Genomic DNA, 16,816 nt, shown 5'->3' on the forward strand with positions numbered 1-16,816 from the left:
GTCAGTGGTAGGGAATGGTTGGACTTGGTGGTCTTGAAGGTGTTTTCCAACCTGGTTAATTCTGTGATATGGGTCCACCTACTTCTTCCCCTTCCTGCAGCCTTGGAAGAAGCCTTTTCTATCCATTTTCTTTCCTGTAACCCTGTAGAAAGCTCAGGTGCTCACGCTAAAGCCCTGCTCGTCTGGGGTTCTGTGTGGTCTTGTGGCATGCTCGGGGCAGAAGCTCAGTGCAGAAACCATGCCTGTCTGTCAGGCCAGTGGGGCAAACCCACTGTTACACTCGGGCCTTGCAGGAAGGGATGTGCTTGTACCTGGAACAGCACTTCTCAATCCCATCTTTGCAGGGGTTGTTCCAGAAATCACCTTCAGCACATGTGTGTGTGTGCAGAGCTTTTCTGTGCCTGTTAACCTCATGTCCTCCTTGCCGAAGGAAGCCAAGCTGTCACTGAGGTGCCTTGTTGGAACATGAGCTGAGGGCGATGTGATTTGGCTCCAGTTTGACATTAAGGAGCAGCAGGGGGAGGGCGCTTGCCCTGCCAATCTGGGCACAAGTGGAGCAGAGGGTGTTGATCTCGATGAAGCTGCTGATTCTGGGTGATATTTCTGCTAGTACACACTGCAGAGAATCACTCGGATGCTGCTGGGTCGTAGTGGGGGGCTCTGCACAAGCCTGACGTACAGAGGTGCAGCCGAGGACATCCTTGTCTTGAGGGAAGAGGAGCTGTCTTTAGTGTTGGAGCACCCTTTAGTGTTGGCACATGTAGGGTGCTGAATACCTGGATCCTGCTGAGCCTGCGGAGTGGAGCCTCCTTATAAATGGAAAATGGGTAAAACAGTCCTTTTCTTCCTGTCTGGCCGAGGTGGCTCTTGCCTGGTGTCTTGTGGTGCCTTAAAAACACCTAATGCTGGGTTTACTGTGTTATCACCCCTCGTTGCACCCTCCTGCTGTTGTGGGGCTGTGGGGCAGTCTGCCACCCATGCAGGGTTGTCCTCAGAGGCTGTGGCAGAGGTTCATTTGCCCACATGAATTGTTCTGCGAGTCTGAGTGCTCCAAGGAGCTTCCCTTTTGCCTGCTCGTCCCTTCCCGAGGGCAGTGAGGACACGGGTGTTACCAAATTGTCCCTTAGCTTATCTGTTTGCTTCATTTCCCCCAGCAGTGCGTGTCACTCGTGCTGGCAGCAGCAGTTTAAAGCTTGTCAGAGTTTCCAGGCTTCTCCTCCTGTTCCTTTTGGCCTGTGCCTGACAGCCCTGAGTGTGTTACTGAATCCTTAGTAGTGCCTCAGTTCTTACAGTGGCTGAGAAGGAAGATTACACAGAGGAAGGATTTATTCCTGTGACCCTTGGGACTCGTCTTGTGCTGTTTGTTCAGAGGTGCTCATGGAAAATGGAAATGTAAGGGAGTAGGTGCTCTCTGTCTCTGAAGTGCAGAAAATACCTTTTCCCTCTGAAGTTCAGAAGCTGGGATGAGGTTTCCCACGTGGCTCAGTTCGGCAAGTTCAAGAGTCTGGGATGTGTAGACACTGTCAGAAATCCTTCCAGAAGTGGTCAGTTTGCAAAGGTGATTCTACTGCTGTAAGTGTAGTTCTTGGGTAGAGTGGTGCTTCAGCTGCCTGCTCCATGTAAATCCTGCTAAAACTTGGAATGACAAGGGACATGCTGTGTAATATGTATATATCTGTTCTTGGAATAACAAGTTACATGCTATATAATATCTCTATGTACAATACCTAAACTTGGAACAACAAGTTGCATGCTGTAGAATTCATGTTCAGTCTTAGCCACTTGGAGCTGTGCAATCCTATGTTTGAGCTGTGTGGTGGGACTGCTCAGCCAGCGTATTCTGACAGCTCTTGTGTCACTGGGAAAGGCACCAGGAAGAAGTTTGATGGAGCAGGTTGGTGATTTCTGTGTCTTTATCCCTGAACTCGTTTCTAAGCATCTGTCCCAGCTGTCGGGAGCTGGGAATCCCAGGCCTGCCTGGCAAGCCCTGCTCTGGGCAGTTCCCTGTTGTTTCCAGTACCTTTGATTGTTTCTTGCCTGTCTGCTTCCAGAATTAGCTTCTGAGCACAAACAAAGGGACTCTTTGTGGCCGAGATGTTGACTCTCAGTTTTTGTCCAGTGTGGAGCACAGTGGATCTGATGTTTTTCCTGAGCTAGCATGGAAAAACCCCTGGATTGGTTGGTTTGGGTTGTTAAATGCCCCCACGTAGAGCTTTCTACAGCATCCCCGTGGCTTTGTGTCTGTAACCGGCACAAGAGCAAGTGCTGATGTGTTACAGGTCTCTGTGATGGGACTGTGCTCTGTGCAAGTGAGTCCAGTCAAAGCTGGGTTTGTTACTGTGAGCAGGGACTGTGGCAGATGCCTAAAGACACTCAGAGAGGAGACGGATGTCTTTGTGTGCAGAAAAGCTCAGTGAAATAGTGAATTGCTTTGTCTGCCCTGAGCAGTGCAATAAATGACCGATGTAGAGGTGTGCTGCAACCCTTCTGCAGAGAAGAGCAAATGTTCCTCCCCTCCTGGCAGCCAGTGAAAGGCAGCAGGAGGTGGGGTGGGGTGTTTCATGCCAGCCCACTCTTGGATTACCACTTCAGGATCACCCAGTTAGACATTGTGAGTGCTTTTCTCCTAAATACCTGTGTTACCCCTGATTGCTGGATGTGTTTCACAGCCTGTATTTAACCAAAGCCTGTCTTCCAGCAAGGCACCCAGTCTTGATTTGGGGGTGTTGGGAGCTGCCAGATAGATCTTTATCACCACATTACATTGTGACTCTGGGTTAGCTGCTTTTACTGAACTTACTTTAATTTGAATTTAACTACATTTAATGTCCTCTGCTGGTTATTGGTGTGTTTCTGTCCCTCTCTCTATTGCCATCATGTGGCTATGGTGTTAGTTACTGAGGTTCTAGTGTGGCAGAGAGACCTGTGGAGTTTAAGGAAAAAAGGAAGATAAGGAAAAACCCAGGGAAATGGTGGGTAGGAGACTCTCTATGGGCTGGAAGAGCTTTGTAGGAATTCCTTCAGCCTGGTTGATGCAGAAAGCATGGAAAGTGCAGCAAAGGAAAGGGCCTCTGCCTGGGTGCTTCAGTTTATTGGGGGTTGTGAGAAACCCTTCCCGATGGCCAGCACAGGCACACTCCATTGGGAATGAGGGTACATGTATGTAGGCCAGCTGGGTTTGGAAATACAGCCTTGGTAATCATAGAATGGTGAGGGTTGGAAAGGACCTTAAGGTCACCTCATTCAGAGAGAGAGGAGATCTCCAAGCTGGCAGAGGTTGAGGGTGGCTGCAGCACTTCCTCGTGCTTGTGGGACACTTCCCATGTCTTTCCACGCTACAGAAGCTCACTGCTTTGAGGCCATGGGGAGGCTCTGTGTTTGCTGCCTCACTCCTCTGCCTCCCCACGTGGGGAGAGCTGCCAGCACGTTGCTGCAGTGGAGCAGAGGCACATTGTGTCAGGGGAAATGCCCTGGCAGGGCCCTGCAGGGGTGCAACCCAGCCCAGGCACGCTGCTCGCTGTGTTAGCACTCAGTGGTTTACCTCCTGTCACAAGGAGGGGAGGTGTCTCCTGAGAATGGCGTGAGGAGGGTGTCTGCCAAGGGAGGGTTAGATGGAGCTGAGGATCAATTCCTTGCCCAGAGGGTGCTCAGGCATTGGAACAGGCTGCCCAGGGCAGGGCTGGAGTCACCGTCCCTGCAAGTGTTCACAGCCCGTGGAGCCGAGGCCTCAGTGCCAGGGGTTAGTGGTGGCCTTGGCACTGCTGGGAATGGTTGGACTTGGTGGTCTTGAAGGCCTTTTCCAACCTGGGTGATTCTATCATTAATTCTCTGTAGTTTTAAGGAGAACAAGAGAAGGCAGCCCCTGCTACCACCAGCAACAGAAGTGAGTTTTCAGTATCTGGTGAACTCAGAGGCTCGGCATGGCAGCAGTGTGCAGAATTAGTTTCACCCTGGGGAAATCACTTCCTATGGGATGCTGTGTCCCAGGCGCAGGAAGGGCTGGTGTTGGTGACAGTGAAATGCCCCAGTGTTTAAATGGGGAGAGAGCCAGAGGGAAGGTGTAGAAGGACAGAGAAATGCTGGTGCAGAGAAGCTACTTCGTGTTCCAGCTCTTTAGTAATTTGGGATTTGTTGTGAATTTCCTTTGACCTTCCTGGCCTTGGATATTTTCATATGCCTGTGCTTTCAGGCACTGTTCTCTCAGGTTTTGGACAGAAGCCCTCCCAGAGCTGGCTGGAGTCTGCACACTCCTGCTTCTGGTGTATTGTCCAAGCTCCAGCCAGTTCCAGGAGGAAGATCCCTGCTCTGCTTCGCCAGGCTCTTTTCAGGCTCCTGGCTGGGAGAACATAAGCCTTTCCACTAATTCCTGCAGTGCTGGCCTGGCTGGGGTGTGCTTAGTGTGTGCTCTTCTCTGCTGGATTATTGTAAGTGTATGTGGAGGCAAAAATAATCCTTTATGCAAGTTAATTCATCCCGGCTTCATGTCTCTCTTCACTTCCCTGGCTGCTGTAACTGCTTCACTTCTTGCCTTGTTCCAAGTGATGTGGATTTCTGCTTTGTTTTAACTCCCAGCTGTGGAAGATAAATGTGTATCTATGTTTACTTGCCTTTTCCTCCACACCTTTTCCCTTTGTTCCTCTGACAGGTAGGTTGCGTGATGCTCTGCTACCTCTGGCAGCTCTCATCACTTTGTCACTACTTGTAGTTTCCTGGTTCGAGCTGCCAACTTGCTCTTCCCAGAAAGCAGACCAGTCTAGAAGGGCTTTCTGGTGCCTTCTGGATTTCATGCTAGACTGAAAATACGTTTGCATGATAACACAAGAGGGATGTGGAGCTGCTGGAGCGAGGCCAGAGGAGGCCCCGGAGCTGCTGCGAGGGCTGGAGCAGCTCTGCTCTGGAGCCAGGCTGAGAGAGCTGGGCTGGGGCAGCTGGAGAAGAGAAGGCTCCTGAAGGGGACACCTTAGAGCAGCTCCAGGGCCTAAAGGGGCTCCAGGAAACCTGGAGAGGGGCTTTGGACAAGGGATGTAGGGACAGGACAAGGGGAATGGCTTGAACCTGCCAGAGGGGAGATTGAGATGGGATCTTGGTGAGGTCCCTTCCAACACAGATCACTGTGATTCTAAGACTAACCATCTTGAACATTTGCTGCCAAGAGAATCTGGCTTCAGTTGGAAGTGAGAACTGAGCTAAAAGGAACATGAGAAGATGCAGAGCCTCTTGTTCCCCATTAAACAGAGGAACCACCTGAGTTCCAAGCTGATGGTTGCAGCACCAATAATTAAGGAAAGCAGCACCCATGACGTGTTCCAACACTGACCATGCCCTTTGCTACCAACTCCCCCCAGGGGTGAATGGAAGCAGACCATCGTTGTTCTGCTAAGTGGGTTTCTAGGTGCATTTGTCTAAATGAGGACATGCTCACAGCTGAATTTTTGGCAATTTACACGATGCTGAATGCATTGAAAATGTCATTGACTTCATCTGGGTGTTCAGGAGGTGAAATGGTCAGGTGGAAGACAGCGTTTCTAGGTTCATTTTAGATATTAAGATATTATTTAGATGTTAGTTTCAAGAAAGTAAACAATAAACCACATAAAGTACAGTGCAGAGCCTTGCATTTAGCATAGGCCTTTTCTCTGATCAAAATACAGGTTGGCTTAGTATTAATTATATACATGCATAAACACAGCGAGCAAGAGCATGGTCTGATGTAGGTGAATCCGAGCATCCCATTCAGCCCCTGGTGTGGTGCCTCCTTTGAGAGGCTGGTGTTTAGGTGTTCACCTCCTGCAGGTTTCAAAATAGGCTCCTCATCACGTGGCTGTTGGTGAATGTGAAGTATGTGATGTGTGAATCACCTGCGCTTCGGCATCCGGGGCGGCTCGGCCAGGGCAGGATGCAGCCATCGAGCAGGAAGCTTGTCCGGTGAAGCCTTTGCCCCTTGGGATTTGGAGGCTTTGACACATTGATTCCTTGCTCATCTTGGGTGCTCCTGGGTCCTTTTGTTTTCCCTCTGGAGCTGGTTAGTGTGTGTCCTCGGGACTGCCAGGGAGGAGAGTGTTAAACGCCCAACACCTTTTCAGCAGTGGCAGAAGAGGATTGCATCTGCTTATGAGGTATTGCATGTGTCCTCCACTGGGATTAAAAGAATGCTGTGAATAGTGGCTCTGCTTGGGATTAGGATGAAAATGTAGTTCACAGTAATGCTTACCTTCACTTTCAGAGCAGTTCTAGGTAGGTTACTGGGGTTGGTGTTTGAAGGTAGGTCAGTGGGCTGCTTGGCAATCCTTGGTGATCTCTGCCTTATCAAGCAGTGTATGACTTGTACAAACTTTCGTCTTTTGGGATAAAAAGAAATACTAGTTTTTGTTCCAATAGAATATAAAAAGAAAATGTAACAGAGCCAGTATGTACAAATATCCATCACATAGTTGTTTTCATTCACAGTTTTTCTGTTCTCAAAGCTTGATGCTTTAGACCTGTGTTTAGTCATCTCTATTAAGAGAAGTTGTGTAGACCTCTAAAACAGACTTGTGTCTGTATGATTTGATCTCAAATGGCCATTTAAGACTTCCCATGCTTCCAAGCTGAGGTCAGAGAAGTTTTCCACTCAAAACAATAAATGGCTTCTCATTAGGGAAGGAATGTGCAACTTGAAATTAAAGGCAATGCAGGCAGAGCAGTGTAGGAACATTGTGTGTTGTAATCAGTAGGTGTATGCGTGTAGTATCAGCTGGCTGCAGCAACTTCCCCTCTTCACTCCTGGCCTGGCTGTGTGTACTTGTCTCTCTTTCTTTCACACCAAAGGGCTTTACCCAAATCAGTGTGAGCCTCCCTTGGCTGGGGGAGTGAGAGCTTGTGACTACACACACAGCAGCAATCTGCCTGTTACCAGTATGTTACACCATCCAGGCTGCATGTTTTAACAGCCTGGAAGAGCAACCACCAAGCTTTGCTGAGGAGCTTTGCTGATAACAGTTGGTCCAGCAGCAAACCCATCGTGTAGAGATGGCTGTATATGGTTCTGAGGGCACCTGCTTCTGGTTCTGCAGGTACCAACTTCTGGTTCTGTGGGCACCCACCTCTAGCCAGCAGTCTGTACCTGCCCTTCAGATCCAAGCTGGAATGAAACTGTCAGAACTGTAGGAAATAAGGCATCCAGAGGCAGCGTCACAATTCTTACAATTGCAACTGGTCTCATTCAGAGAAGTGGTTTTTAATGGCTAATTTCTCTTGTTTCTCTCTCCAGCAATTCCCATGGCTGGAGCGAGTTCCCCTCTGTTCAGTTTTAAGAGTCTGCTGCAGTTTTTATTGCCAGGCCTGGAAGGAGCAGTGCAGCAACACTGCCAAGTCCATACCTGGCAAAGCAGGGTTGAGACCTGGTGGGTTTGGATCTCCGTTAGCACAGTTGGTGCTGGGTTTTCCAGGTTGCTGTTGGTCACTTGGCGAGGGTCTGCCCAAGTCCTCCTGAACTCCAGGCTTGGGGGGAACATGAGCCAGACCTGTCCTTGTGGCAGGGTCCTTGTGGCTGGCTCCCCTTTGTGAGAGTGTACAATGGGCTAGTGACTAAATTTAGTGCCATTGTAAACCCTGCTTTCTGTGCTGTGCGATACATAAACCTGCTTTAGTGCTGTGGAGCACTGTGTGTGTGCTGGACTTACTGAGGCTTCACTGACAGATGGAAGTTCTTCTGCTTTCTGATGCCAATTTTCTCTCCTCTGCATTGTAGGAGAGCTCATACCTTAACAGTCCTGTTCATCCTCACGTGTGCGCTGGGCTACGTGACCCTGCTTGAAGAAACACCGCAAGATACAGCCTACAACACAAAGAGGTAAATGCTTGAGAAGGGCTTTCTGTAAGGTGTGTTCTACAAGAGGGCAGCTCCATGAACAGCTCACTGTACACGCTGTTACCCTGGGCATGAGCCATCTTGGGTGACCTTTGCAGTAAGTTGTTTTAAGGACTGAACCTTAGACAATGACAACCCAAGTGTAAGTCTGTAAGCTCCTCTGCTGCTGCTCTCTGAGTTTCATTTCTAATCAGGTCAGTGTCACTCACTCCTATAGCAGTGAGTGACCAGGTTGCATGGGGCTTGGAGCATCCTGGTCTAGTGGAAGGTGTCCTACCATAATGTGGTTGAATTTCTCCTCTTTTTAAAGAAATACAGCAGGGAACCAAAAGTAGGAATAAAAGTTGTCTTCTAAAAAGCTAAGTGTGTCTCAAAGATGAAGGGCATGCTTACAGACTGCTGTCAGCATGGAAATCACTCTGTTTTCTACTAGTCTGGTTTCTTGACTGTAACACTCTATTTTCCCCTTGCTATTAAAGGGTTTCTTCCTATTTTTTACGTTTTCTGAAGTGAGTCAGGATCCAGTGTTCATTGTCATGGAGATGCAGGAATTGGGCTATTTCCTGAGATAACCTTGGTTGTTGTTCTGCCACTTACACAATAGATGTGGCAAATGTAACTCACACTTGTATGCGGAGCTGAGGGTTTGTATTTTTACCTGTGGGGGTGAAATGGAGCAAGTTGAACACAGTGTGTGCCCTGCCTGGAGCTGGGAAAGCTTCTGCAAGGCTTTGGTGTGGGCACAAATGCCATCTTATTCCCAGTGACTGGATGGAGCTGTGATATTAGCTGCAGTGGCAGCTCAAGTAAAGAAGGGGAAAGTTGGAAGAGAAGTGATGACACGTCGGTGTGGAGTAATACAGGTCTGAGGTGACTCAGTGGAATATCTTATTATTGGGATTAGAGCCTTTACTGCTTTGATAAAAACAAAACCAGAGAAGATTAAGCAGCAGGTTAACCTCTCTTTCATGAAATAGAAGTTGCTTTCTGCATATTCAGTGGAGGGAATAATGTACCCAGTTGTTAAAATGCATTTAACAGCATCATACCAGGCAGTGAGAAGCGAGTGTCCCTCTACAGGTTCTGTCTGATAGACTTTTGGCAAGGGTATGTTGTGATAGGAAAAGGGGGAATGATTTTAACCTGACAAACATGAGGTTCAGGTGAGATCTAAGGCAGAAGCTCTTCCCTGTGAGGGTGCTGAGGTGCTGGCACAGGGTGCCCAGAGAAGCTGTGGTTGCCCCATCCCTGGCATCAAGGCCAGCTTGGACACAGGGGCTTGGAGCAACCTGCTCTAGTGGAAGGTGTCCCTGCCCGTGGCAGGGGTTGGAGCTGGAGGAGCTTTAAGGTCCCTTCCAACACAAACCACTCTGGGATTCTGTTCTATGATTCTGTGTGTTTTCTTTGATCCCTTCTGCAGCTCTGGTTGTGGAAAGCTGTCTGCAATATCTAGATGCATAATTACTTGAAAAGCAGCATCCTGAGAATTGTATATGGTCTTCCAAACACTGGATTTTGTTATTGGTTTTGAAGGCTACATCTCGTGCTATTGCCACAGCCACCCAAGCTACATGTGAATTCAGAGATAGCACTTAACTGCCAAATCATTGCTTTTTCCAAGCTGAGATCAGTGCAGACAGAACACACGAGTCCTGTGGGCCTTTCCTAAGCTCTGCCTCTGCCTTGGCCCTGATTTACAGAAGGGATGGCAGGGTCTGTGTACATGCTCCTTACACTCAGTGTTCACTGAACTCCTCTCTGGTCTCCACTGAATCTCTTTTGAAGCTCTTTGGAGTAGTGGCTAAACCAAGTTTAGCACCATCAGGTGTGAAGGATTCCAGCTCACCTCATGTCCCAGCCATTCTCTTTTTTGGCATCTGGGTGCCTGTTGCTCTCTTACATCTGCCCAATTTTATGTGGCTCCTTAAGTGTATATTTGAAGAAAAAGAGGTGTTTCAAAGCAGGAGTAAGATGGTCACAACATGCATGAGTAGATCCAGATCTCCAGATTGTTGATTTTGGCTTCCATGAGTTAAAATCCCATATCCTACCCTGCGATCTTGCTCAGTCTTAATGTAGAGCTGTTGTGTGGTTTGATCTAAACTCCTGGCCAGCGGGAGGCTGTCCCTGTGTGCAGCTATTTCATGGTGACACTGGCCTGCTTAATGAACAGAAGCAGGTTTATTACCAGTGAGCTGTGTCTGTAGCTGTCATGCTCTTTTATTTCCAGGCTCTGCACAATGACAGTGGAGCAGTGTCCTGTCCTTAAGTGCACACTCTAAATACATGGTCACAAAGGCTTGAACCTTCTTTGACTTCGAGCTCTTGCTGGGAGGTGTCCAAATGCCTGTGAACTGCATTAGGTGCTCAGAGCAGAGCATTAACTTGGAGTAAATGTACAAATTGCTGTGCTGCTGTTGCTGTGGTTCCTGGGCTCACCAAGCAATAGGGAGTGAGCTGAGGTCCCACCTTCTCCCCTATAAAAGTGCTTCATCCAGTGTCTTTAGGAAGGAGGTGAGGGCAGGGTGGAGGTGGGATTTGTTCAACAAGCCATCAGCAGAAATGATGGACAAGAAACAAATCGGAGCAAGAACCTGTGAGATCATGGGGTGTGGTGCCTTTAGTCAAGATTTGTGCGTGTATCTGTTCACATGCTGCCTTTTGGTGTCATTTCCCTTCCTGCAGCATGTCAGGGCAAGGAAAGGAGGGATAGGTTTTTATGGTAGGGTTATAGAAACATTCCAGCTGTAAATGCAGTTGGAGTTCCCAGGATCATGCACAGCGATGTCGGTGGGGTCGTGTGGTACATGCAGTTGGGTTGCCTCTCCTTTGAAGATAGTTGGAAATTCACTTCATAGCCTAAGAGATGTTGCATCAAAGCCTGTGTGATCAGTGAGACGTTTTACTCACACTTCCTCCAGCCTTCAGAGCAGCCCTGGAATATTCCAGCCCCTCTGACAACCATCAGCTTCTCTTCCCTTCAGCACCCAGGAGGAGCTGACGGGACTGAGCTCCAGCTCTGAGGGCAGCCAAGTGAAGATGCAGCCACCTCCTGTGCATACAGTGCCTGTGGAACAAATCCACGTCTCCCAGATACTTTGAACACTGTGCAGGGGTTCTGGGGGGAGAAAAGTTAATGTTTTCCGTATAAAAACCACACTTGGGTTTGAAAATCCTGTGTGCAGTGGGGTTGTACATTGACTTTCAGGCCATGAAACAGTCTCTCTTCTAAGGTGCCTTTTCACACTAGTTTTTGTTAACAGCAGGTCACTGCTCAGCCATGGTAACAGATGTAGGGGTATTTGTGAGCTGGTGACCTCCGACTCCTGTTGCTGAACACCCACAGGGACAACAAGGTGAGAAGGAGGCTACACCTCATGTGCAGCTTGTGGTGCCACTGGGGGATGGCACCAGTTGTGCTGCTGTCCTGCAGCAGGGAGGGAGCAGCAGTGAGAGCTGCTGCATTAAACACCGTGAACAAAGGGTGATACAGACAGGCAGATGCTCATGGACATCCATAGATCCATTGTCTTGTGCCTCTGAATCGACTCGTAAACCAACACACACACAGCTTCTGTGTGTTACTGCAACTCTTGCTGTTCTCCTTTTCTTGTTTGGTTCAGTGCTAAACTAAGTTTTGTAGCACGCTTTGCCATTTAGTGTCTTCCTAAACAGAGGAGGCCACGAGGATGCTCGGTGGCTGGAGCACCTTCCATATGGAGACAGGCTGAGAACATTGGGGCTGTTCAGCCTGGAGAAGAGAAGCTGCGTGGAGAGCTCTGAGCAGCTTCCAGTGTCTGAAGGGGGCTACAAGGGTGCTGGAGAGGGACCTTCATCGGGGACTGGAGCAATAGGACAAGGGACGATGGGTTAAAACTGAAACAGGGGAAGTTCAGGTTGGAGATAAGGCAGAAGCTCTTCCCTGTGAGGGTGCTGAGGCGCTGGCACAGGGTGCCCAGAGAAGCTGTGGCTGCCCCATCCCTGGCAGTGTTCAAGGCCAGGTTGGACACAGGGGCTTGGAGCAACCTGCTCTAGTGGAAGGTGTCCCTGCCCGTGGCAGGGGTTGGAGCTGGAGGAGCTTAAGCTCCTTTCCAACCCAAACCATTCCATGATTCCTGATGTGCTGCTCCAGAAGACCCATTTGCCGTGGCCATCGGGCTGCCTGCAGGGCTAGTTTGGAGAAACCCCTCTCGAACCCCAGAGGAGCTCTTGCTTCAAGCTGTGCTAAGCTAGCAGGCCAAGCTGCTGCGCAGGCTTTGAAAGAGCTGTGTGAGGAGGCACCGTAGGGGAGCTGAGGGGAGAGAAAATCAGCTACTAGAGGAAAGTGAATTACTCCAGCTGATGCCAGCAGAGCTTCCCTTTGCCTCAGTGCCTGTTAGGAAAGGGAACAGAACTAAGTTCCTGCAGTGGTTTTAGATTCAGGTCGTCTCCAGCTTTGGGAAAATTACCCTTGCAAGGACTAAAACAGTGGTCTTGGACATCCTGGTTCATGCAGTGATTGTGACCAGGGATAAGTGTGGTTGCGTGGCACAGAATGCAGACTGTTCTCTACTCGTGGTATTTCCAAATGCAGACTTGAGGTGCAGAATATTCTCATTACCTGAGATCAGCTGAAAACTGCCAGCAGCTTCATCTCTGGAACTCATGATGGGACTGTCTGTTCGCTGTTCATTCAGTAGGTAATTCTGTTGTGCTTCCCAGTGTCAAAGGAAGCAGGAGAACTGACATATATCTGTTCAGCAAACCCCAGTTTGACTTACAGCAAGCACAAACTTTTTGTACTCAGAGGTGAATGTCACAAAATAGTTCTCATAAATCCTTTTGTTTTCTCTTTGGAAAGAAGTTTGAACTGTTCAGTACGAGCAGTTGGCTGTGGTTCTGGGATGGAACAGTTCCTCAACAAAAGCAAAGTTCTTGGGTATTTCTGTGGCTCCTGGGAATGGAGCCCTTTTATTTACAGCTGGGGCTGCAGCTCTGACTGCAGACAGGCCCACGTGGGGTGGGAGCTATTGCTCACTTGTTACCTCTTCAGCCAGCTCTTAGCAGGGTAATGTGGGAAAGCAGGGAAGATCTATTGGGAGTTCAGACATAGTGAAAGGTTTTTGGGATTGCTTTGCACCCTTTCATCCATTAGGACTAAAGGAACATGCCCAAGTCTAGACCATGGACTTGTCTTCAGGAAAAAAAAAGTGCCTCTGGAAAAGAAAAGCCATTTTGTGCATGAGAGATGTTTAAAATCTCAGTTACTTAAAATCTGAGGAGATGGTTAAGTTGATATTGGGTACTTTGAGGTTAGATGCCAGACCTTCTCCACCTGACTGGTACCTCGGTCTCTGCAGGTCTGCTCCTCATGCCGAAGGGTGGGATCCTGAAGGTTTCAACTCCTGGATCTTGGCTGCTGCATGCTTGGTTTGGTCAGCCTGGATCTCCTCCTGGAACCTTCTGGCTGCGTTAAGGGTTCAGTTCCACACTGGCTGAATCTTACACAGGGGCTGCTGCATCCCTTCCTGTGAAAGCCACTGGAACAGGAGTTGTTTTTTCATAGACTCATAGAACGACAGGATGATTTGGGTTGGAAGGGACCTTCAAGCTCATCCAGTTCCAACAATTTCTTCCATTCTGCCTAAGAGCTCATCTCAATCTCCCCTCAGGCAGGTTCAAGCCATTCCCCTTGTCCTGTCCCTCCATCCCTTGTCCCAAGCCCCTCTCCAGGTTTCCTGGAGCCCCTTTAGGCCCTGGAGCTGCTCTAAGGTGTCCCCTTCAGGAGCCTTCTCTTCTCTAGCTGCCCCAGCCCAGCTCTTTCAGCCTGTCCAGCTCTAACCAAGCCTTTCCTCAGCTTTCAGCTGGATCAATCCCTGCACCATCTCACTCTGGTCTCACAGACAGATGGTGCCTCCTGGAAGGAGACAGGACAGGGGCAGTCCCTAAGCAGGACTTGCTGTGCTGAGGCTGGGAGAGAACTGTGCAAGTCTGGCCTGAGGGTGCTGAGATGAAGCTCTGTCTTCAGCATACTTGGGCTCATGGTCTGATAATCCTTTTTGTTTCTTTGAAGTCTCTGTCACCTTCTGTTAGGCTCTCTATAAAGACCCATCTCTTGAAACAGCAGCAGTGCTGGTTTGGGCTGATCTGCTCCTGCTTGTCTTTGCTTGACTAAGGAAATGTTTTGGAGTGGTGATGAGTTCAACAGTTCATTTTCAGTTGCACTGAAACTCTCCGGGTGCAGGGAGAAGCTGTCAAGCTTGAGAGCTTTCCCACTGCTAAACTGTAAGTGTATCTCTGACAGAGCAGGCATAAGGCTTCCCAAAGACACAGGGAAGCATTTGACATCCATGAATCTCATGGTGATCTGCATTGCATGGATCAAGGCTCTGCTCCCTCTGCTTCCTTTTGGCTGGGATTGTTCTTGGCTGGATCAGGCTCCTCTCCTGGCTGGCTGGATATGAGTAAATGACAGCAAAACAGAGGGAATGGAAGTTAATGGGGATAAAGGGAGGATGATGGATGGGTAAACTTTGGGGATTGAGACAGTCTGTCATGAAGCCATGCTTGAAAGTACAGGAATTTATACCTGTTTACCTGAAATGTAATCTTCAAAAGGCATCTATTTATGATGGACACAGTTAGTAATTAGGAAACAGACCAGACATGCTTTCCATCAAAGAGTATAATTTCCAGTGTCATTAGAAGGTGCAGCAACGTGACCAGCTTGTTCTGTTTGTCCCTTTCAGAGGCATTGTTGCCAGTATCTTGGTTTTCCTGTGTTTTGGAGTGACACAAGCCAAAGATGGACCATTTTCAAGACCTCATCCAGGTAATTCACCTTGCTTAAGTCAGATATTTCTGATAAATTGCATCGTTTATGGTGCGCGTAAATGTTTGTTACTTACAGAGAAGGTAAGTAGTAATTTAAATAGTAATAGAGGTTCATTACTACGCACTTACCTCCCAGCTTCCACCCTGCCTCCAAACAGCACAGGAGTCCTCTGTGCTTCCAGGCTCAGTAGCACTGGGTATTTTCTGTTGGATCTCCCTGTTTTGGCTTCCTGTTGGGAGTGAAAAGCTTTGTGTGAGCTGCCACATTCTTGGAACCTGAACTTCCCTTGTTTATCCCTCCTTTCTGCACTGGGACTGCACGTCTGACCGTGTATCCGGTCACTGGAGCACTGCACTCCCTTTGCCTATGTCCATTATCCACAACAACTGGTGGAACAGAGGCCCTTGATTGTGATTATAAGGATTTCTAGTGAAACTAAGTCCTGGAAACATTTGAAAGCACAGCACAAAGCCTCTTCCATGTAGGGTTGTATCAGGTGAATATGAACATATTAAAGTATCTTTGATCTTTTGCTTATTTTTAGCTGTGAATCACTGAGCAGGAATTAAGGGCATTTATATAGACTCATATAATATTCCTGAAAGCATTAGGCTGTCCTGTAGTCAAATAAAACTGTAAGTACTTCCTATGCCAGATATTTAACCTTCCAGTTTAGGAATGCTATTCCTTATGAGAAGCAGCAGGCATGTTAAGAGCCTCGGTCAGAGCAGACGTTGGTTTTATTCACAAGTTTGCACTTCTGAGGTCTTTTAAATAGCAGTTTTTAGTCTTTCCCTTCTGTCACAGTTAATTCTGGTTCCTCCTGTAAGACTAGTTGCTGCCTTTAAGGACATGGGTGGTATTCAGGTGTTCTCAGTGTCAGAACATGCAGTGATTGTGTCTGGCATGGAAGTCGGTTTTATTCCCTAGAAGAGAGCAGTGCAAACTGGATGGGGAAGGTCCACAGGTCAGAGATGTCTACAGCAAACTTCTAGCCTAGACTGAGCCACCTCTGCATGCTTCTGTCTCAGAAACAGCAGGTACTGGCCTGCAGTGGAGTCTATTTCAGCAGAATCAGATCCTCCATTCAATTCAGTCACTTACTCAATCACCTCCAACACTGAGTGTGTGGAGGGAGAACACCCGTCCTTGTCATGCCTCTCCCCTCATCCACGCAGCAGCAGCCAGGCTCTGCAGCCCCTGAGACCCAGCCTCAGCTCTCCAGTTACACAGGGTGCATTGGGAAGCTCCCACCAGGCAGTTGAGTGGCATGGTGCTGTTCCAGGAGGAAGATCTCATCCCAAAGGAACTGCAGCGCAGGCCGCCGGTGCGTGCTGCTTCCATTTATAGGGCAGAAGGGAGCCTCGGGGTCAGGCAGGTCGCAGTGGTCACATACAGCCATGTTGGCTCTTGCATGAACTCCTCAGGCTGGATCTAGGTTTGATGTAATGCAGCTGTCAGGTGGTTTTCAGCCCTGTTATTCAGTATATGTGTATCATTATGATCAGCTCAGGACTGGTTTATATTTTGGCAGGATTTTGTGCTTAATGTTGTTCTGTTTGAACAGCTCCTGTTCCTCGACACTTCTCCACCTTATCGATTTAGACATGGCTCACCTATGCCAACACCACTGGTTTATTGAGGAAACAAAGTTTGCTGAAGTTCTGCTTTTTAGTCCCCCCCTTCAATATAAGCCTGCTTTCCCCATATCACTTTGGTCCTTCTCTTCGTGTTTTGAGTTTTCTTCTTTAAATGGCTGTTCAGAACTGGGCAGGATATTGCAGATGTGAGAGCACTGATGTTTTGTGATGGTGTGAAAGCTTCCCAGCATCTCTCTGCAGTACCTTGGTGGCTGTCTTTATACTGTGTGTGGTTTCTTCATGCCTGTCACTGACAGCTGACTGCCTGCAGGTAATCCAAACCCTTCTGTCCCAGCTGATAAGCTAACCTGGCTCCTAAGCATGAAACTGTATTATTGCTCTCTATTACTCCAGTCCTTTGAGATCATCTGAGTTTCTTCTTGCTGACCTAGGGGACAAGTCTTAAGCTCTGCTTGAGGGTCCATCTATTGGTGAGCAAACACCCAAATTTGGGGAGTGTAATGCATTTTGTGCTAAAATTCATCATGGGTACAGTCAGCATCAGCGTGCTGC

The 16,816-nt window shown here is 48.5% G+C and overlaps 1 protein-coding gene across 1 annotated transcript in view; it reads left to right on the top strand.

The window, feature by feature from the left end:
* Positions 1-816: 816 nt before the first annotated feature.
* PTDSS2 (phosphatidylserine synthase 2) overlaps positions 817-16,816 on the top strand; it is a 34,474-nt gene continuing 18,474 nt past the window's right edge. Inside the window, 3 exon segments of the mRNA XM_010013925.1 lie at positions 817-827; positions 7,730-7,831; positions 14,578-14,660. Coding sequence (XP_010012227.1) covers positions 817-827; positions 7,730-7,831; positions 14,578-14,660 — 196 coding nt within the window.

This window comes from Nestor notabilis, unplaced genomic scaffold (genome assembly GCF_000696875.1).
Source record: "Nestor notabilis isolate BGI_N333 unplaced genomic scaffold, ASM69687v1 scaffold16924, whole genome shotgun sequence".
NCBI lineage: Eukaryota > Metazoa > Chordata > Aves > Psittaciformes > Psittacidae > Nestor > Nestor notabilis.